General features: G+C 40.2%; 2 protein-coding genes across 2 annotated transcripts; one reads left to right on the plus strand and one right to left on the minus strand.

Annotated features, from left to right (window-relative positions):
• Positions 1-2,462: 2,462 nt before the first annotated feature.
• On the minus strand, positions 2,463-4,361 carry LOC128733385 (putative polypeptide N-acetylgalactosaminyltransferase 9). Its single transcript, XM_053826941.1, has 3 exons — positions 3,785-4,361; positions 2,918-3,732; positions 2,463-2,861 (listed from the first exon to the last, which is right to left on the minus strand). The coding sequence occupies exons 1-3, from the start codon at positions 4,359-4,361 to the stop codon at positions 2,463-2,465; spliced, it is 1,791 nt and encodes a 596-aa protein (XP_053682916.1).
• A 10,349-nt stretch (positions 4,362-14,710) lies between these two features.
• Positions 14,711-16,937, plus strand: LOC128733389 (putative polypeptide N-acetylgalactosaminyltransferase 9). The gene is made up of 4 exons (XM_053826945.1): positions 14,711-15,287; positions 15,340-16,154; positions 16,211-16,546; positions 16,743-16,937. Exons 1-4 carry the CDS (start codon positions 14,711-14,713, stop codon positions 16,935-16,937), a joined length of 1,923 nt encoding a protein of 640 aa, XP_053682920.1.
• The last annotated feature ends 376 nt before the right edge of the window (positions 16,938-17,313 follow it).

Genomic DNA, 17,313 nt, shown 5'->3' on the forward strand with positions numbered 1-17,313 from the left:
TTTCAAATCCTATTTAAATCTAATTCAAAATCTATTAGAATTCAATCCAAATTCACCCAAATTTTATCCAAACACAGTAGGATTTCGAATTTGGCAACAAATGCGTGGCGCCTATGTTGCCGGGTATGAAATGGGGAAGGCAAACGTGAAAGTGACCAACATAGCTTTTGCCAGCCCAAGCTCCTACCTAGCGCCTCCACGTGGCCATACCCGGTAATACTCGATTGAGTAGCTAAGCTAGGAGGTACGATGCCGCGTGGTTCCCTGATGCAGACGGCTGAGCCACACGGCCTTGGTAGCAGGTAAGTATAATATGTTATTTTAATTAACTGTTTCGTTTTAGCTCAAGCACCTCCTATTGTACAATTAAGACTCTAACCGTAACAAGCTCAAATAATGCACATGAATATCGTAAGGAAAAAATAAATTACTTATTGGATATAAGATGATGGAAACTGACGCAATTTTGTTTTTCATTCGAAGGATTGATGGTGAGATTGTTCTATTTTTCCCATATATGCTTCATTTAATTTTATTTTTAATATTTTATTCATATCGTATATACTGGATACAAGAACACTTATGAAGATTGCGTGAGTTTTTGCGCATCCTCTTAAAGTAGGTGGTCAACTAACGTACTCATTTCTACAATCGTAAGGACATGGCCAGGTGTATGGTGTACTTACGGGTACATCATTTCAGCCACCCATGATGTGTACGGTTGTCTGTGCTATGCTATGCTATCAGTGATGGCCAAACTGCGGCCCTTCAAGATGTTTTGTGCGGCCCGCGGACTGATTTGAGAGATGGTGCACTTATGAGTAATTTTTTTGATGACACAGGGGTCACTCAAATAAGCCGTAATGCCTCGTGCATTTAGTAGTTCCGAATAATTTCCGGTTTAAATCTTGTGGTAATTCCCAGAAAATGGTTTTTATTGCCGCATATTTTGCATTTTGTTATGCGCGGAAATGGCCAGAGGAATTTGCGGCCCGCGACATCATGGGGCGATCTCATTTGGCCCGCACCATGCCTATGCCTGGGCACCACTGCTATAGATAGTGGCCATATGTCTTATCGACCCGGAGTTCCTTGGGGGACCGTGATATGGCTTTTTCAGTAAAGTTGCCAAATATTTAGGTTTTTTTAAAGATCTGTTGATTTTTGTAAATATATCATCGACTGTGGACGTATCAGTTACTTTGCCGCAGTTACGAGGCATGGTGTGCACCATCCGGATCCGGGGAGACACTATGAATTCGGAACCGGTTCCCATAAAGGGGCTTTCAGTATCAGTAATATATATCGTGTCATATCTTAGTTCTCTCAGAAGCCATTATCTAGGTCTCACATATTATCTATTTATCTGGTGATTTACCTATTTTGGAAATGCGTCACGCCTGCTCTATTTTGGACATTTTCCATTTGATTTTGCCGTAAAAGTCCAAAATGGAGAACGCGTAACGCCTGTCCAAAATATATCAATCCCCCTATAGATATTATGAAAATAGAAAAGATTTTCGGGAAATCCTCCAAATTTAATGAAAAAATATTGACAGATAAAAAAGTTACGACCTTTTGAGAGGATTTTGCGATGCTGTAAATGATGTAGACCTTAGAGGGGTTAATACAGAAGAAAATATTTTGAATTCTTTTAAATGGCTTGAATAAAATGCTGTCGTTTTGCTTAGAGTTTCCTATGACCTATATGATACAATTGCTATTTGACCGGAATTTCGATTCGCATTTATTTCCCGGAGGCAGAGAAAATTATGTTACTTTATGAGAAAATTTTATTCATTATGTAAAAATGTTTTTCCAATTTTGATGCTTTTCAATGGTTCATTTGTGGTTTGATTGGTATTTTTTATTGGTTTTCAAAAACGTTTCATAAACAATCACTTGAAAACGAAGTAAAATCTATTTAACTGGATTTATTAAGAATATAGAGAATTCATTTATGAATTTAACATGAAAATCTATTTAAATCAGGTTTTTTAAAGTGGCAAAATTTGGTAACTGGGTGGCGAAATTGGGGCTCGGAATACACATTTAAACAATCAATATAACGAGAAAAATACACAATTTAGTATGAGTGTGATGATTGAATCAGTAAAAGAAATGTCCGAAGTATAATATTTTCATGTTATCAAATATCTGAACTTGAATCTGAATCTGAAATATCTGAAGGTGGCGAAATATGGATCCGTCACCCTATACATATAGTGAAAACTTTGGCCAAAATAAGTTTTAATACTGCACATGGATACCAGAAGAAAAAAATAAATTAATTATTGGAAGTACTTATGGAAACTCTAAGGGCGCAACTCTATGCCATTCGAAGGACTCCTGGGGAGATTATTCTATTTTTGCCCATATATACCGAAATTGGTTATGACTTGAAAGGACATTTTCGAGCTCCCGATACACGCACATTCCACTTCCCTTGCTCCAGGGTAGCTTTATGGTTTTATTTTACTTCCGAAAGGTTCTAAATCAACAACGCTCAACTCAGCGAACCACACCTGAAAATCCGAACTCGAATCGCATGGTTCCATGATCAGCTTACTGGTACTGTTCCGATCGACAGCCAGACAATTGCCGTGAGTAGAACTTGTGATTTGCTTGGTTGTACCAGCCAAATAGTCAAACTTTTGATTACCATAACTTCTGTGACAGTTGTAGATACCCAGCTTAAAGCCAGTATAATCCAAACAGGAACCGTAACTGTTCACCTCGAAGTATTGGTTGTGTGCCCAATACTGACCCTGTTTTTGATTATCACACTGAGCCATCGTTAAGGTACCGTGGGCTTTGTCATACTCCATACAGGTATTGTTTCCTAAAGCTTTGTTTTTAAGCTAAAAAAAATTGAACGTTTTTGGTTGAAAATCTTGCGAAAGTGATATTTACTTACTTCCCCATGAAAGCATGGTCCAACCGGTAGTCTAATCTCAGGATAAACGTCCCGAATGTATTGCTTGAAGGAGGAACAGTTCAAATCCTTGCGTAACTTTTTCCGGTCAGAAACGTCTCCCAGTTCCGTCGCATTGTAAGCCGCTACACCGTAATTGTCGAACACAATCTGCTTGTACTCATCCATCCAAACTTCTGCCAAGCGCAGAGAATTATCTCGCACGGTATTCCTCTTCTCCTGGCGTAGATAGGGGTGGCCTCGTTTGGCGACGTGTCCCACCCGCGAGCAAGGAACAATCTCCATTCGAGCGCCGCACATCCAACTTTTCATCGACAGTTCAATGTTCTCGATGCCGTACACCCGGAAACCCTCGTCATACCAGCCAAGGCGAGCAAAGAGCTCCTTCCGGATCGAAAACAGACCGCCAACCATGGCCGGCGTATCGAACGGTTCGAATGGATTCTCCGGTTGAACCAGGCGACCGGCTCGCCCCTTCCAGGCGAAGTCCAGATCCCAATCGTAGCCTCCGTAAAGCTGCAGACTGCGGTCGGATGTAACGCTAAAAATAGTCCACTCGACCCAGTCCATCATTGGGATGGCGATCGTCATCGGATCTCGGGCGATTCGATCCAGCAGCGCCTCCAACCAGCCGATGTTCACTTCAACGTGCGCATCGAGATGGGTTACGGTTTCCGCCGTAGCATTCCGTGCTCCCAGCAGCCGAGCTCGCATCAGTCCGATCCGTTCGGGTGATCGCAGAATGCGGATCTTCGAATAGGGTCGGAGGTAATCGTCCAGCTGAGTTTTGGTGTGAGCTGACGAGTTTGTCGATTTATTAGAAATTATAAAATTTATTGTGGTGCTTACCTAGATACGAATTATCATCTACTAGTATAATCTCCTTAAGTAGTTGAGGTGGAGAACGATCCAAAACTGAGTGGATGGTACGAATCAGTACCGACCAGGCTTCGTTGTAGAACACAATCACGACCGAGGTGGATGGTAAATCTGCAAGCAGCTCCTGCTGCGTTTCACACCACCGATGGCGCAGGTCCGGCAACCGACGGTGAACGGAAATCATATCCGAGTTGTATTGATTGAATCCCTGATCCCTGAAACCCTGCTCGACAAGTTTGCTAATGTGTTTATCGTCGTAACTGGCTGGCAAGGGTACTCCCAGATCTCCGGGTGGCGTCGGTAGCCGCGGGTCGAGCGTTGCAGCGGTGTACTCGTAAGACCATCGTCTTTTGAGTGCTCCTAGCCAGCTAGCATCATTGGTGTTCGCACGCTGCCGGTAGTCGTAGCTTCCAAGAGCCATGAAAGGCGATCGGTCGGAATGGCAACTCCAGAGAAAGTATAAACTGCAAATTAGACACAGTGCACTCACGGCCAGCAAACCTCGCCACGAGATGCATATTCGAGTTTGCTGGTGACATCGACCCATTCCAGCGTACGAATCAGACTGATTATTTTTCCTCAATCAAAAACTCAAATAAAAAAAAAAGAAAACCAAACGCAGGCGTACGCCACCGTTGGCTTCAATAGTCGACGGCATACTATCGGTATGCAGCACTTGAGGAATGCCGCGCGGAACGCCGCGCATAAACTTATTGCATTCATTAATAGGAAAGTGATATTTATGAGCAGCGATAAGATAAAGTATAAATTTCTATCTTCGGTTTGCTTTTAATTATTTGAAATAACTAACTTACAGTTTATCAACGCAGACTAAAATTGGGCGATTCACTGCTGATTAGTTAGAATTAGCATTGCCGGCTTCCTTCGTGCTATGTACCAGAGCAAGCGACAAAAATCGGTCCCGCCTATTTTTCGTGGTCCTTCATTCTATCATCTACGTTTAAGAAAATGGAGCATTTCAATTTCAGTCTGAACAATAGAGCAAAGTTACCAGTGAGCCGTTCCCGTTTTGCAGCAAAAGAAAAATTAAGTGCGCCCATAAACCCGCAGTAGTAATTTCGCAGCTGGAATTTTGGATCTATCCGCACGCAGGCGGGCAGATTGTGTGGTGACTAGAAGACCAATCTGCAGCTGGCTGTCCGAATCGACGGAGAGAAATGAACAAACTTTTCTTCGGAGTTACTAGAGGTGTGCTAAACATTCAAGCTGTTGTATTGCCTAAGAAAAGTGAAAAGAATGCCAATATTTCTAACAATTGTATCAATTACCAGACACCGTCCTTTTAAGGACGAAGACATGCTTTTATGAAGATATAAAAGATTATTGTTCTCTGCTGATCCCAATAAAGCTTATTGGGCCAGCAGTATTTATCAAAACAAAACATTGGGTTTAGTTTTAATGCGTTTTCCTGCGCAACTGTTGCGGCGAATCAGTGTTTAATTTGGTGTTAACTTGGTTTTAATTGCTATCACTTATTCACGGCAGACAATTTTTCAACGTGACGATTATTGAATATTGAGCACAATAAGGAATTATCAAGGCAAACAGAAATCAAAGACAGCACAGCAATGGAAGAATTTCATTAAGTTCTCTTGTAACTTTGTTATAGTAGAATTAAATGGAATTTTCCATCGACTTTCTCGTTGATTTCTGAATTGTACCAAGACTTGTTCGATAATAATTGGAAAGTATTCCAACCAATCACAAAGCGACAATTTCTAGTACGACCGAGTTAGAGTTATTTTCAATTTTTCAATGACACGCATTTGTATATTTTCAATATTTTCCAAATCGATTTTTCGATTAATTGGTGTAAATATCTTGGAAATCTATTGAAAACTGACTGAATTATAAACCGATGTGTGAAAACGCGTTTCCACATTGATTGCGTCATTTCCAACAACCAATCACGAAGCGAGAATTCTGGTAAAACATACGTTCATTATTTTCAATTTTTCTGAACTATTCTGAACATCAAGAATCCATACTTTTCTACATTTGGGTACATTCTTAGAAGGTTTTCCAATCAATTGGTGTAAGAATACTGAAAATCGATCGGGAAACCACTAAGCGTTCCACTTCCTGATCACTTTTCGAAAAAGATATTTTGGAATGACCCCCTATACCAGCTAGTCGCACGTCAAAAGGGAAGAGAAAATGTAAAAGCAAAAACACACGAAATCCGGAACTGGAAATAAGAAAAATTCGAAATGGGACAGAAAATGACAAAAAACGAGACAGAAAAAAACGTAGTAAAAAGTAGCAAAAAGACAGAAAACGGAACAGAGGAAAATCAGCATAGATACTCCTGTATTTTCTTATTTTTTTTTTCATTTTCTATCCCGTTTATCCCCATTTTCTTCCTCGGTTTCCTTACCGATCTTCTCCCGTTTGCCGTTTTCTCTAGTCCGTTTTTCGTTTCGTCTCTTTCCATTTTCCAGTTTTTATTGTTCGAAGAAACGAGAACAGATAAGAAGAAAATAGCGAGAGAAAAACGGAAGAGCGGAAAAACAGTACGCGACAGAAATGAAAAGCAGCATATAATAGGGAGGACCGGAACTGAAACAGACGAAAACGTAAAACGAAAAGAACAGCTTGAGAGAAAAAAGTAAACCGATAGAGGAAACGAGCAAAAGAGGTCAAACAAAAACAGCGAAAACGGGAAATATAAAGGAAAACCCGAAAAGGAAACGGAAGAAAGGAAGCAAAAAAAGAATCAAGGTGACAGAAGGAAAAAATGAGGCATAAAAAGGAGGAAACACTGAACAGCCGAAGACGAAAAATGAGAATGAAAAGAGATAAGAGGAGATAGAAAAAGATGAAAAATATCAGAATACGAGAAAAAATATAACAAAAAACAAGTGAAAAATTTGATGGGCCAGGAAACGAGGAAAAACGGAACGAATAAAATGAAACAGAGAGGGAATAAAAATAAGACAAAAATTGGTAAAATGGAACTGGAAAAGAGAAAAAACGGAGTGGAAAAGAGGCCAAAGTAAAAGTAAAAATTAAACTCGGACTTGAATCCCAATTTGAAGAACAATCTGAATTCTTATTCTAAAACTCCAATATTAAATGTGTTTCTATTTAAAGCCAACTCATATCCAGTTTCGAGTCCAATTTCAGATCCAATTATTAGTCTGATTCAATTCCAATTGCAAATAAAAACTTCAAGTGCTGTTTTAAGCCCGATTTCATGTAAATGATTCTAAGTAAAACTTCCAACCAATTTATTTTAACGACAAGGTCGTCAGAGTACATTTATGGCAGTCAGTATGGCACCGAATATCACCCTTCCCTTCCGTTCTTCAGTGTACCAACACGCTCCCATAGACTCGGGAAACCATTACAAAAAACTACAAGGTATACAGCCCTAAGGGTTGTACGAAAGGGTGACGTAGGACTATATCAGATCATTAGCTCAAAGACTAATGTAAACTGCATTTCTGGCATATGTATGTTTATAAGAATCTGTCAGTGCCATTGTTTAAGTGAATGTTCAATAGAGGAGAGCGAAATAATCAGGTTCAATTCTTCATTGAATGCAATGGTGGCTTTGAAAATACGTGAGCAGGGGTTCATAAGTACAGCGCCTTACTGACAACAGTAAGTTTGTGACTTTTACAAAACCGATTTTGTTGAGCTTGAACGCGTTATTGCGAGTCTCAATTGGTCTCGATTATTAGACAGCGATATCGATAGTGCCGTAGAAACATTTACCTCGCAGCTATCGCGGTTTTTTCATCGCTTTGTTCCTATTCTACGCCCTCGGAGAAAACCGTTTTGGTCGAATCATCAACTTCGGGAACTAAAACGGATACGAGCAGTCGTGTTAAGAAGATACATTAATCATCGCAACCCGTTGCTAGTACCAATTACCGGACATTGGGTCGCTACCTTTATTCAAGATACGTCTAGCGAAAGGAAGCTAATCTAAAGCGCAATCCAAAAAACTGGGCTTCCGACAACTATGTTTCTTAATACTAAAGCAGCTGACACTTGTGAGGACATATGCAATCTGTTTGCTGACCATTTTTCTAATGTGTTTAAAGCTGATTCTGTAAGTGAGCAATTCATAAACTTAGCATTGAGATCTGTACCCAGCGACGCTATTGACATCAGAGCTATTAGCTTTACTGTCGAAGACGTCCTATCTGCCATTCGAAAACTAAACTCTTCTGTAGCGGTTGGACCTGACGGTATCCCCTCGATTGTACTAAAAAGATGTGCGGACTCTATTGCAATTCCGTTGACTATAATTTTTAACGCATCGTTAGCCCAGGCAAAGTTCCCCGAGAATTGGAAGCAATCTGTAATGTTTCCCGTACATAAAAAAGGAGACAGACGTGACATCACTAACTACCGTGGGATCACCTTATTGTGTGTCGGATCCAAACTTTTAGAAATTTTTATAGGAGACGTACTTTTTGCCGCAGTCAAATCATACATATCGCCTGCTCAGCATGGATTCTTCAAAGGGAGATCAATCGAAACAAATCTTGTTGAATTCTCATCGCTCTGCATCAATGCTATTGAAGATGGATACCAAGAAGATACAATTTACACTGACCTTAAAGCAGCTTTCGACCGTGTTGATCATCAACTACTGTTGGCTAAAATCAATCGCTTGGGTGCCTCGCCACATTTCGTAGGTTGGTTGAGATCCTACTTAGTAAACCGCAAATTAAATATCCAACTTGGTTCATGTCAGTCGTACTGCTTTACAAACAAATCTGGAGTACCACAAGGAGGTAACCTGGGGCCATTACTATTCTCGATCTTCTTTAATGATATCTGTTTGCTGATACCGGATGCTTGTAGACTTGCGTATGCGGATGATCTGAAGATTTTTACTATCGTGAAATGAATTGAAGAATGCAGCGAATTACAACGGCTAGTTAAATTGTTTGAGGATTGGTGCGGCTGGAATCAACTGGAAATTAGTGTACAGAAATGTTGTATAATATCCTTCACGCGCAAAAAATCGACTATTGCTTGGGTTTATGAAATCGGCGGATGCCCCCTCCATAGAGTTAAATTGGTGAAAGACCTTGGAGTTTTGCTAGATTCACAGTTCTCGTTCAGAGATCATTACTCGAGTATCATTGCCAAAACCAACAGAAATTTAGGTTTTATATCCAGAGCTGCCAGTGATTTCCGAGATCCCTATTGCCTGCGATCATTATTTTATGCCCTTGTTCGCTCGGTTTTCAAAACAGCTTCAGTAGTTTGGAGTCGAAATTGTGTTCCTTTTGCTTGATTAGTTCTCGAGTTATGAGAAAATTCGTATATTATTTGTATGGAAGCCCCCCCCCCCTCCCTCATAGAGAAGAGACGGGTTTTAATTCACCATAGAAAAAAAATTTACCTCCAAAAACCCCCACATGCCAAATTTGGTTCCATTTGCTTGATTAAATCTCGAGTTTTGAGGATATTTGTGTTGCATTTGTATAGAAGCCCCCCCCCCTCTTACGCCCTCCATAATATTGTTCTCTTACCCCCTCCATAAAATTGCTGATCATTTTGTCTGTCCAACGACATATAACTTGTCCTGTTTCGTTCAGTAGTTTAGTTGTTATTAGCATTTGAAATCTTTCATTCAAACGTTACACTCCTATTTTCGTTTTCACAAAGTGCTACCCAGTCCCAGTATAGTAAACAAAGACGTAGTCCTACGTCAAAAATAAAATTAGTTCGGCTCTAACCTGCTAACCGTAATAAGATCTTGCAACTCGAAGCACTAAATATTGCATTCTATTGGTTCTATTACTTTTTGGGGCATAAATTACACTAAATACTGAGATTTCTGCCCAATCAAAATTCACCACTATATTTTCACTTTTTCGCCGTCGGTTTTTCCTTGATTTTTTTCGGTCGTTCCTGTCGTCACATCACTCGCGAAACTTAACTTGAGACACAGAAAATTTTAATTTGTCACCCGAACAGTTAGTTGGTAACATATTATAATGATTTTGCCCAAATTGTTCATTTGAATGGGACCGTCGTTGTTGTTGTACGTTACCAAGGAAACGGGTATATATGTGGAGTGTTGTCATATTTACGTTGAGCATGAAATTGATCAATAATTTTAGCTATTAAGGAGAGGCGAGAATGCCAATCACTACACCGAAATTGACCATTGATCTTGAAATTTTTATAAAATCCTGGCAAACTCGGAATTGAAAATGAAATTTAGTACATTTAGTTGTCACAAAAATACCCGATCAAAAAATTAAAGTGTCCAGACTTCCGGGGAGATTTTTGTTTTAAATTAATCTTCTAAAGAATGTGAGACATGTGCCCTAGTGTGCAGCAGTCTGGGCACACCAGTGCACAGTGGGACCATTCTGGAAAAAGGCTGTCAAAAGTCTTTTCTCGCTTTTCCTGACGTTTTTGAGCTTAGGTGTCTTCGGAGAAGTTTCCTAAAACAGTATTCTACACCTGTTGACATTTTCATACAATTAGATATTAAGGGGATAACATAGGGTAACGGAACCAGTTTTCGCCAGGGCACCAGTTTTCGCCACCCTAGTGGATCACAGGTGTTTTATTGCTAGTTGGCCTACGATAATTGGCATAACATATTCATTGATTTCAACAAAATTATATACTCAACCAATAAAATACAATTCCAAAACCTTGATAAATGTACAACGTAAGTTATCATTATTTTCGGTTTGTGTTCTCAGATTGGGATAATTTTTCTCTGCTGTACAGCTATGGATGAAAAAAAAATTGTTGGAAAAACAATATATTTGGTGGTTACAGTTTTTTCCAATCGTTTATTTATTAATTTCAGCGATTGTGTGTAAATGACACTTAAATTATTGCTTATTTACTGGATTTTTAGAAAATTCTAGCTGGCGAAAACTGGTTCCCATTTTATTCAGGTGATCCAGTTTTCGCCATTGCTGAATTTCAGTAGAGCGTTCTGAGCGCTGCACAGGCACCAGTTTTCGCCATGTTTATTTGATTGGGAAAATTCCATCCTAATGACGCTGATTTAGTTCGTAGAGGTTATTTTCCCAATTTAACATCACAGATAGGGTAAATGCTCTATTAGTCGCGCCACTAAGCACAATATAACTTCATTTTTCTTGTTTATTGAGGTATATGCTTCAATTAATGTTTGTGGAATATAAATTTATCAAATACGAGGTATTTGTCACAAGGCAAGACAATTGCTTTCGTTGTACGAGAAGCTTTATAAAGAAAAAAATGAATTTTCCGATTCAATTATATTGTACCAATAGTTGCGCTAATGTTTCCTTAATTAAGTTTGGTGTTCCTTTAATTGTGTTATTCCATATACATTGCTAGGTTGCTAAGTGTCGTCCGCAAAGCTGCGTAAGTCTTCCGTGAGCATAGTCTACCGATACGATGGCTTGAGGCCCAATCAGAACGCAGCGTTAACGCATCCGTCAGCGTCAATTTGACAGTAAACCCATGGGAAAATTGTAAGAATAACGCTGACGGACTGATTGACGCAGCATTCTGTTTGGCCCTTTATGCTTCTAAACCGCAGAGTTTTGCGAAGGGCTTGAATACGCTGCTGGATCTCCTTTTTTGTGACTTAAAGATAGAGATACATTCTTATGTAAAAGAACTCATTAGTGCTATTTTTGTCGAGTTATGTATAAATTGAGCAAGCAAGTTCATAAATTAGACAAAAATTCAATTGCCCAGCCGGTTGTATTCACCGAGGTATATTTTCTGGTTCTTCTGAATGTTTAAAGGATATCGGAAATTATAACAGATTTCTTCGGCTCCTGCACGTTTATATTTCTTGAACTGGAATTCGACTGATGAAAAAGTAGCCATTTCCGTGAACTAGTTCCTAAAACATTGCCAATACTGTATATGGCCATTTTGGAATGACTGAAATTATAGCTTCATGGATGTGGATCTTTGGGGTTTTACGAGACATCAAAATCATAGAATTTGACACACATATTGATATGATTTCGAATATATCTTAAAATGAGCACTTCCGCCGGTCTACTCCGAATCTGCTACAAGGTTGCCATAGAAAGCCGTGAACCTGGAAAAGCTTTCAGTGTCAGTGAATTATAAAATCTTGAAGTTTGACACCCATGTTGATACGATTTTGGTGCCAAATTAGAGATAGACGCTACTGATACTGATTGCAAGTAAAATGCCTAATCTCGGTTATTTCTCAACGGATTTGCATTTTCTTTTCTTCATTGAACTGAAAACTGATTCTAGTTTTTGAAAAATATATAAATATATATGAATTTCTAGACTAGAACATGCCGCAAACAATGCTTCTAGGGATTACGAAAACTGGAGCCCGGGGTGGTGAAAACTGGTGCTTGAACATGCATCACAAATTTTACATTTACAATTATCTTTTCAAACATTTATTCTTAATTTTTTTCCTGAAAACATAGGAAAAATGTTTCTGCTTATTGTGTGCTTCAAACTGCTCATCGATATGCAACTATATGGCAGTAAATCTGGGTTTTCCAATTTTATGCCGATAAAAGTGGCGAAAGGTGGTGTCGTCGATTTGAAAAAATTAACTTTTCTCAGGAACTAGATAGTATGTTGATGTGTTCGACAAAGTTGTAGAACCTTGAATTTCATTAAACTTTGCCGAAGATACTAAGTATCTGCATCATATGGTTTGCGAGATATAATTGACTTTCAGTCATGACCCCTTCAGATCTGTGTCTTAAACTTTTTGACACAAAAACTCATCTAATAGGTTTGACATGTTCTACAAACTTTTTGGTTCTGCCAAAATACGTAACTTTCTAGAAGGTGTAAATATCGTATGTGGCTTTATTTGCCTTAAAAATTGATTTGAAGCTAAAATTTTACTGTTTTTACAAGTAAATTTTTCTGCAAATAGGCACTTACTGGCAGCTAAAGTTAGCTTCGCCTGAACCGCCATATAATATAGTATAAGTGTGCCAAAAATCACGGCCGGGTCTGCTCGGGCATTTTGAGTTTTGCTTTAATCGTTTTGGTTAATTCAATTATGAATTTACATATGAGTTTACCGGATTTATTTGAAAATGTAATTGCACCGAGCTTTCAGTTCGCTTGCATATTCTATTGCATTCAGTGTGCAGCAAGTGCCAGAAACACGATTGTCATATCGCGTCTGTTTACATTAAATCCAGCAAAATGTTTGCCAGTTTTAGAATTTATTGCTATGATACAACCATGAAATATGTTCAACTGTGCGGTTGGCATTATATGCCACAATCGGTACGTCGAATTTTAATTTACGGTGCAGAAATAATAGATGCAGCTGTTTTACCGGTCGGTCGTTTTTCGGAAGAACCGCAAGAGTGCCGTAACAAAGACATAAAACTTTTCAGAGAAAAGCGTGCACGTAAATGTCCAAGGTATGTTAACAGGAATGAATCATGATTGTATGTAATTAATTAAGTAATCTCATTTCTGAACAGAATATCGACAAACGAAGATGTTTTCAGAAGATTGTTAATGATGTCAGATCCGTTGATTTCAACTTTAAGAGGACCAAAAAACCAATGCGGTTGTTACCAGCAGCATACAAACTTTTACAAAGGTCTCAGAACGAAAACAATTCTGCAACAGATAGCGAAACAGACATGGACGAGGTTTTGTGGAATTATTATGAACACATAGGAATTTCAAAGCCCTGAAAACTTACTAAAACCAGCATATATGTATGTAATTCATAATTGAAATAACCAAAATGCCCAAGCAGACCCGGCCGTGATTTTTGCTTACAAAAAAAATGCATAAAAAAATTGCTTGCAAAAACGGTAAAATTTATGCTTCAAATCAATTTGTAAAGCAAATAAAGCAACATACGATATTTACACCTTCTGGAAAGTTACGTATTTTGTTATTATCAAAAAGTTTGTAGAACATGTCAAACCTGTTAGTTGAGGTTTTGTGTACAAAAAGTTTAATAAACTGATTTTAAGGGGGTCATGACAGAAAGTCATTTATATCTCGCAAACCATATGATGCATATACTTAGTATCTTCGGCAAAGTTTAATGAAATTCAAAGATCTACAACTTTGTCGAACGCATGAACATGCTATCTAGTTCCTATAAAAAGTTATTTTTTTTTTTCAAATGTGTTATCTCCTTAATATCTAGTTGTATGAAACCATCCGAGATGTCACAAACAAGCTGGGAGTGGCACCTACAAATGTACAAGACATAATTCCGGAAGTTGTACCGGCCAACGCTGATGAAACTCGATTGTGTGAAGCTGGACAACGAAATCTACGGACATTTTCAAGCGTATGAAATTGTCGAAGTGCGCTCAGCTATATTTAGGTTGACAGCCACAGGTATCTGTGGCTTGAAAAAGCACTTCTTTAAAGAGTGCATGGAATGCTCAGAAAGCATGAGTGTCGTAACGCCCCGCACGACGCCGTTGAAGATTTCTTCGAAACGGACAGATTCGGAGTGCTCCCTTTGGCGTGATGTCAGCTCACCGTTTTTCGGGCTGAAATGTGCATTTATGTAGCATAAAACCAATCAGCAGTGAATCCCCCCATTTTAGCCTGAGTGGATAAACTGCAAGTTTGTTATTTCAAATAATTGAACACAAACCGAATGTTGAAATTTATACTGTGTTGGGTATCTTATCGCTGCTCATAAATTTCATTTTTCTATTAATGAATGCAATAAGCTTATGCACACTTCCGCGCGGCATTTCTCAAGTGCTGATTACCAATAGTATGTCATCGACTATTGAAGGCAACGGTGGTGTATGCCTTCGTTTGATTTTCTTTTTTTTTTATTTCATGTAATCAGACCACAATATTTAAGAATACTTTAAAATCACGTTTTTGATTGAGGAAAAATAATCAGTCTGCTTCGTACGCCGGAACGCCGGAATGGGTCGAAGTCACCATCAAACTCGAATATGCATCTCGTGGCGAGGCTTGCTGGCCGTGAGTGCACTGTGTCTAATTTGCAGTTTATACTTTCTCTGGAGTTGCCATGCCGACCGATCGCTTTTCGCGGCTCCCGGAAGCTACGACTATCAGCAGCGCGCCGGCACCAATAAGGCTAGCTGGCTAGGAGCACTCAAAAGACGCTGGTCCTACGAGTACACCGCTGCAACGCTCGACCCGCGGCTACCGACGCCACCCGGTGATCTGGGAGTGCCCTTGCCAGCCAGTTACGACGATAAACACATCAGCAAACTTGTCGAGCAGGGCTTCAGGGATCAGGGATTCAATCAATACAACTCGGATATGATTTCCGTTCACCGTCGGTTGCCCGACCTGCGCCATCGGTGGTGTGAAACGCAGCAGGAGTTGCTTGCAGATTTACCATCCACCTCGGTCGTGATTGTGTTCTACAACGAAGCCTGGTCGGTACTGATTCGTACCATCCATTCGGTTTTGGATCGTTCTCCACCTCAACTACTTAAGGAGATTATACTAGTAGATGATAATTCGTATCTAGGTAAGCCCCACAATAAATTTTAGAATTTCTAATAAATCGACAAACTCGTCAGCTCACACCAAAACTCAACTGGACGATTACCTTCGACCCTATTCGAAGATCCGCATTCTGCGATCCCCCGAACGGATCGGACTGATGCGAGCTCGGCTGCTGGGAGCACGGAATGCTACGGCTGAAACCGTAACGCATCTCGATGCGCACGTTGAGGTGAACATCGGCTGGTTGGAGGCGCTGCTGGATCGAATCGCCCGAGATCCGATGACGATCGCCATTCCAATGATGGACTGGATCGAGCTGACCATTTTCAGCGTCACGTCCGATCGCAGTCTGCAGCTTTACGGAGGCTACGATTGGGATCTGGATTTCGCCTGGAAGGGGCGAGCCGGACGACTGGTTCAACCGGAGAATCCATACAAACCGTTCGATACGCCGGCCATGGTGGGCGGCCTGTTTTCGATCCGGAAGGATCTCTTTGCTCTCCTCGGCTGGTATGACGAGGGTTTCCGGGTGTACGGCATCGAAAACATTGAACTGTCGATGAAGAGTTGGATGTGCGGCGCTCGAATGGAGATTGTTCCTTGCTCGCGGGTGGGACACGTCGCCAAGGCAGGCCACCCCTATCTACGCCAGGAGAAGAGGAATACCGTGCGAGATAATTCTCTGCGCTTGGCAGAAGTTTGGATGGATGAGTACAAGCAGATTGTATTCGATAATTACGGTGTATCGGGTTACAATGCAACGGAACTGGGAGACGTTTCTGACAGGAAGAAGTTACGCAAGGATTTGAAGTGTTCCTCCTTCAAGCAGTACATTCGGGACGTTTATCCTGAGATTAGACTACCGGTTGGACCATGCTTTCATGGGGAAGTAAGTAAATATCATTTTTATAGGATTTTCAACGTTCAAAAACATTCAGTTTTTAGCTTAAAAACAAAGCTTTAGGAAACAGTACCTGTATGGAGTATGACAAAACCCACGGAACCTTAATGATGGCTCAGTGTGATAATCAAAAACAGGGTCAGTATTGGGCACACAACCAATACTTCGAGGTGAACAGCTACGGTTCCTGTTTGGATTATACCGGCTTTAAGCTGGGTATCTACAACTGTCACAAAAGTTATGGTAATCAAAAGTTTGACTATTTGGCTGGTACAACCAAGCAAATCACAAGTTCTACTCACGGCAATTGTCTGGCGGTTGATCGAAACAGTACCAGTAAGCTGATTATGGAACCATGCGATTCGAGTTTGGATTTTCAGGTGTGGTTCGCTGAGTTGAGCGTTGTTGATTTAGAACCTTTCGGAAGTAAAATAAAACCATAATTGTTAGAGGAACTGTACAACACCGTACCACAGTGCTTTTACAATTTTTCGTTCACAGTATCAAATGAGGTTTATGTCAACGAATGACTTATTTTCTTCGAATAGACCATTTGTTCTAATTTAAATGTTTTAGCAAATGGCTAGAATATTCGAATCCGACGAACAGGCATCGAAAAACTTTGCTTTCAAGAGGCATGCGCCGCCACACGGAGCTGCCAATGTAGATGTCATTAGACCGGTAGTTCCTCATGGACTTGAAGCAATAACGCTGATCTCGGAGGACATACGTGCCTTTGCCACGTTCGAGCAAAACAGTGCGACGAAATGATTCTCTTCAACAATTCCACCGGCACCAGAAACAGAAATGCTCAACGTACAAGAAGTCCTCGACCGGGTCGAAAGCGATTTCGAAAGTGACTTCTGAGGCGCCATGGAAATTAGCGACGAGTGGCCTAAAAACGAGTTGAATGGAGATGACTGCTTGAAATACCACGAGCCACCCCGGCTCAACGCTGAAGACGACGATGACTTTGTTTGATGGGACGCCTATGCCACTCTCCGCTATCCGTTTGTACTCCGCCAAAATAGTCCATAACACCTTTCGTACAAACACGGTAAGTTCGCGTATGACTTCCGTAAGCAAAGTCCGTCCGTAGAGTAATACCGGTCTGATTACCATTTTGTACATCGTCAGATTTGTGGGG

This window comes from Sabethes cyaneus, chromosome 2, assembly GCF_943734655.1.
Source record: "Sabethes cyaneus chromosome 2, idSabCyanKW18_F2, whole genome shotgun sequence".
NCBI lineage: Eukaryota > Metazoa > Arthropoda > Insecta > Diptera > Culicidae > Sabethes > Sabethes cyaneus.

Excerpts from the sequence above, each read along its gene's own strand:
- LOC128733385 (XM_053826941.1), bottom strand. The coding sequence starts at position 4,361 with ATGGGTCGATGTCACCAGCAAACTCGAATATGCATCTCGTGGCGAGGT. Across the intron at positions 3,733-3,784 it reads AGATGATAATTCGTATCTAG|CTCACACCAAAACTCAGCTG; the intron begins GTAAGCACCACA and ends CAAACTCGTCAG. Across the intron at positions 2,862-2,917 it reads GACCATGCTTTCATGGGGAA|CTTAAAAACAAAGCTTTAGG; the intron begins GTAAGTAAATAT and ends AATTTTTTTTAG.
- LOC128733389 (XM_053826945.1), top strand. The coding sequence starts at position 14,711 with ATGGGTCGAAGTCACCATCAAACTCGAATATGCATCTCGTGGCGAGGC. Across the intron at positions 16,155-16,210 it reads GACCATGCTTTCATGGGGAA|CTTAAAAACAAAGCTTTAGG; the intron begins GTAAGTAAATAT and ends TTCAGTTTTTAG. Across the intron at positions 16,547-16,742 it reads ATTCGAGTTTGGATTTTCAG|CAAATGGCTAGAATATTCGA; the intron begins GTGTGGTTCGCT and ends TAAATGTTTTAG.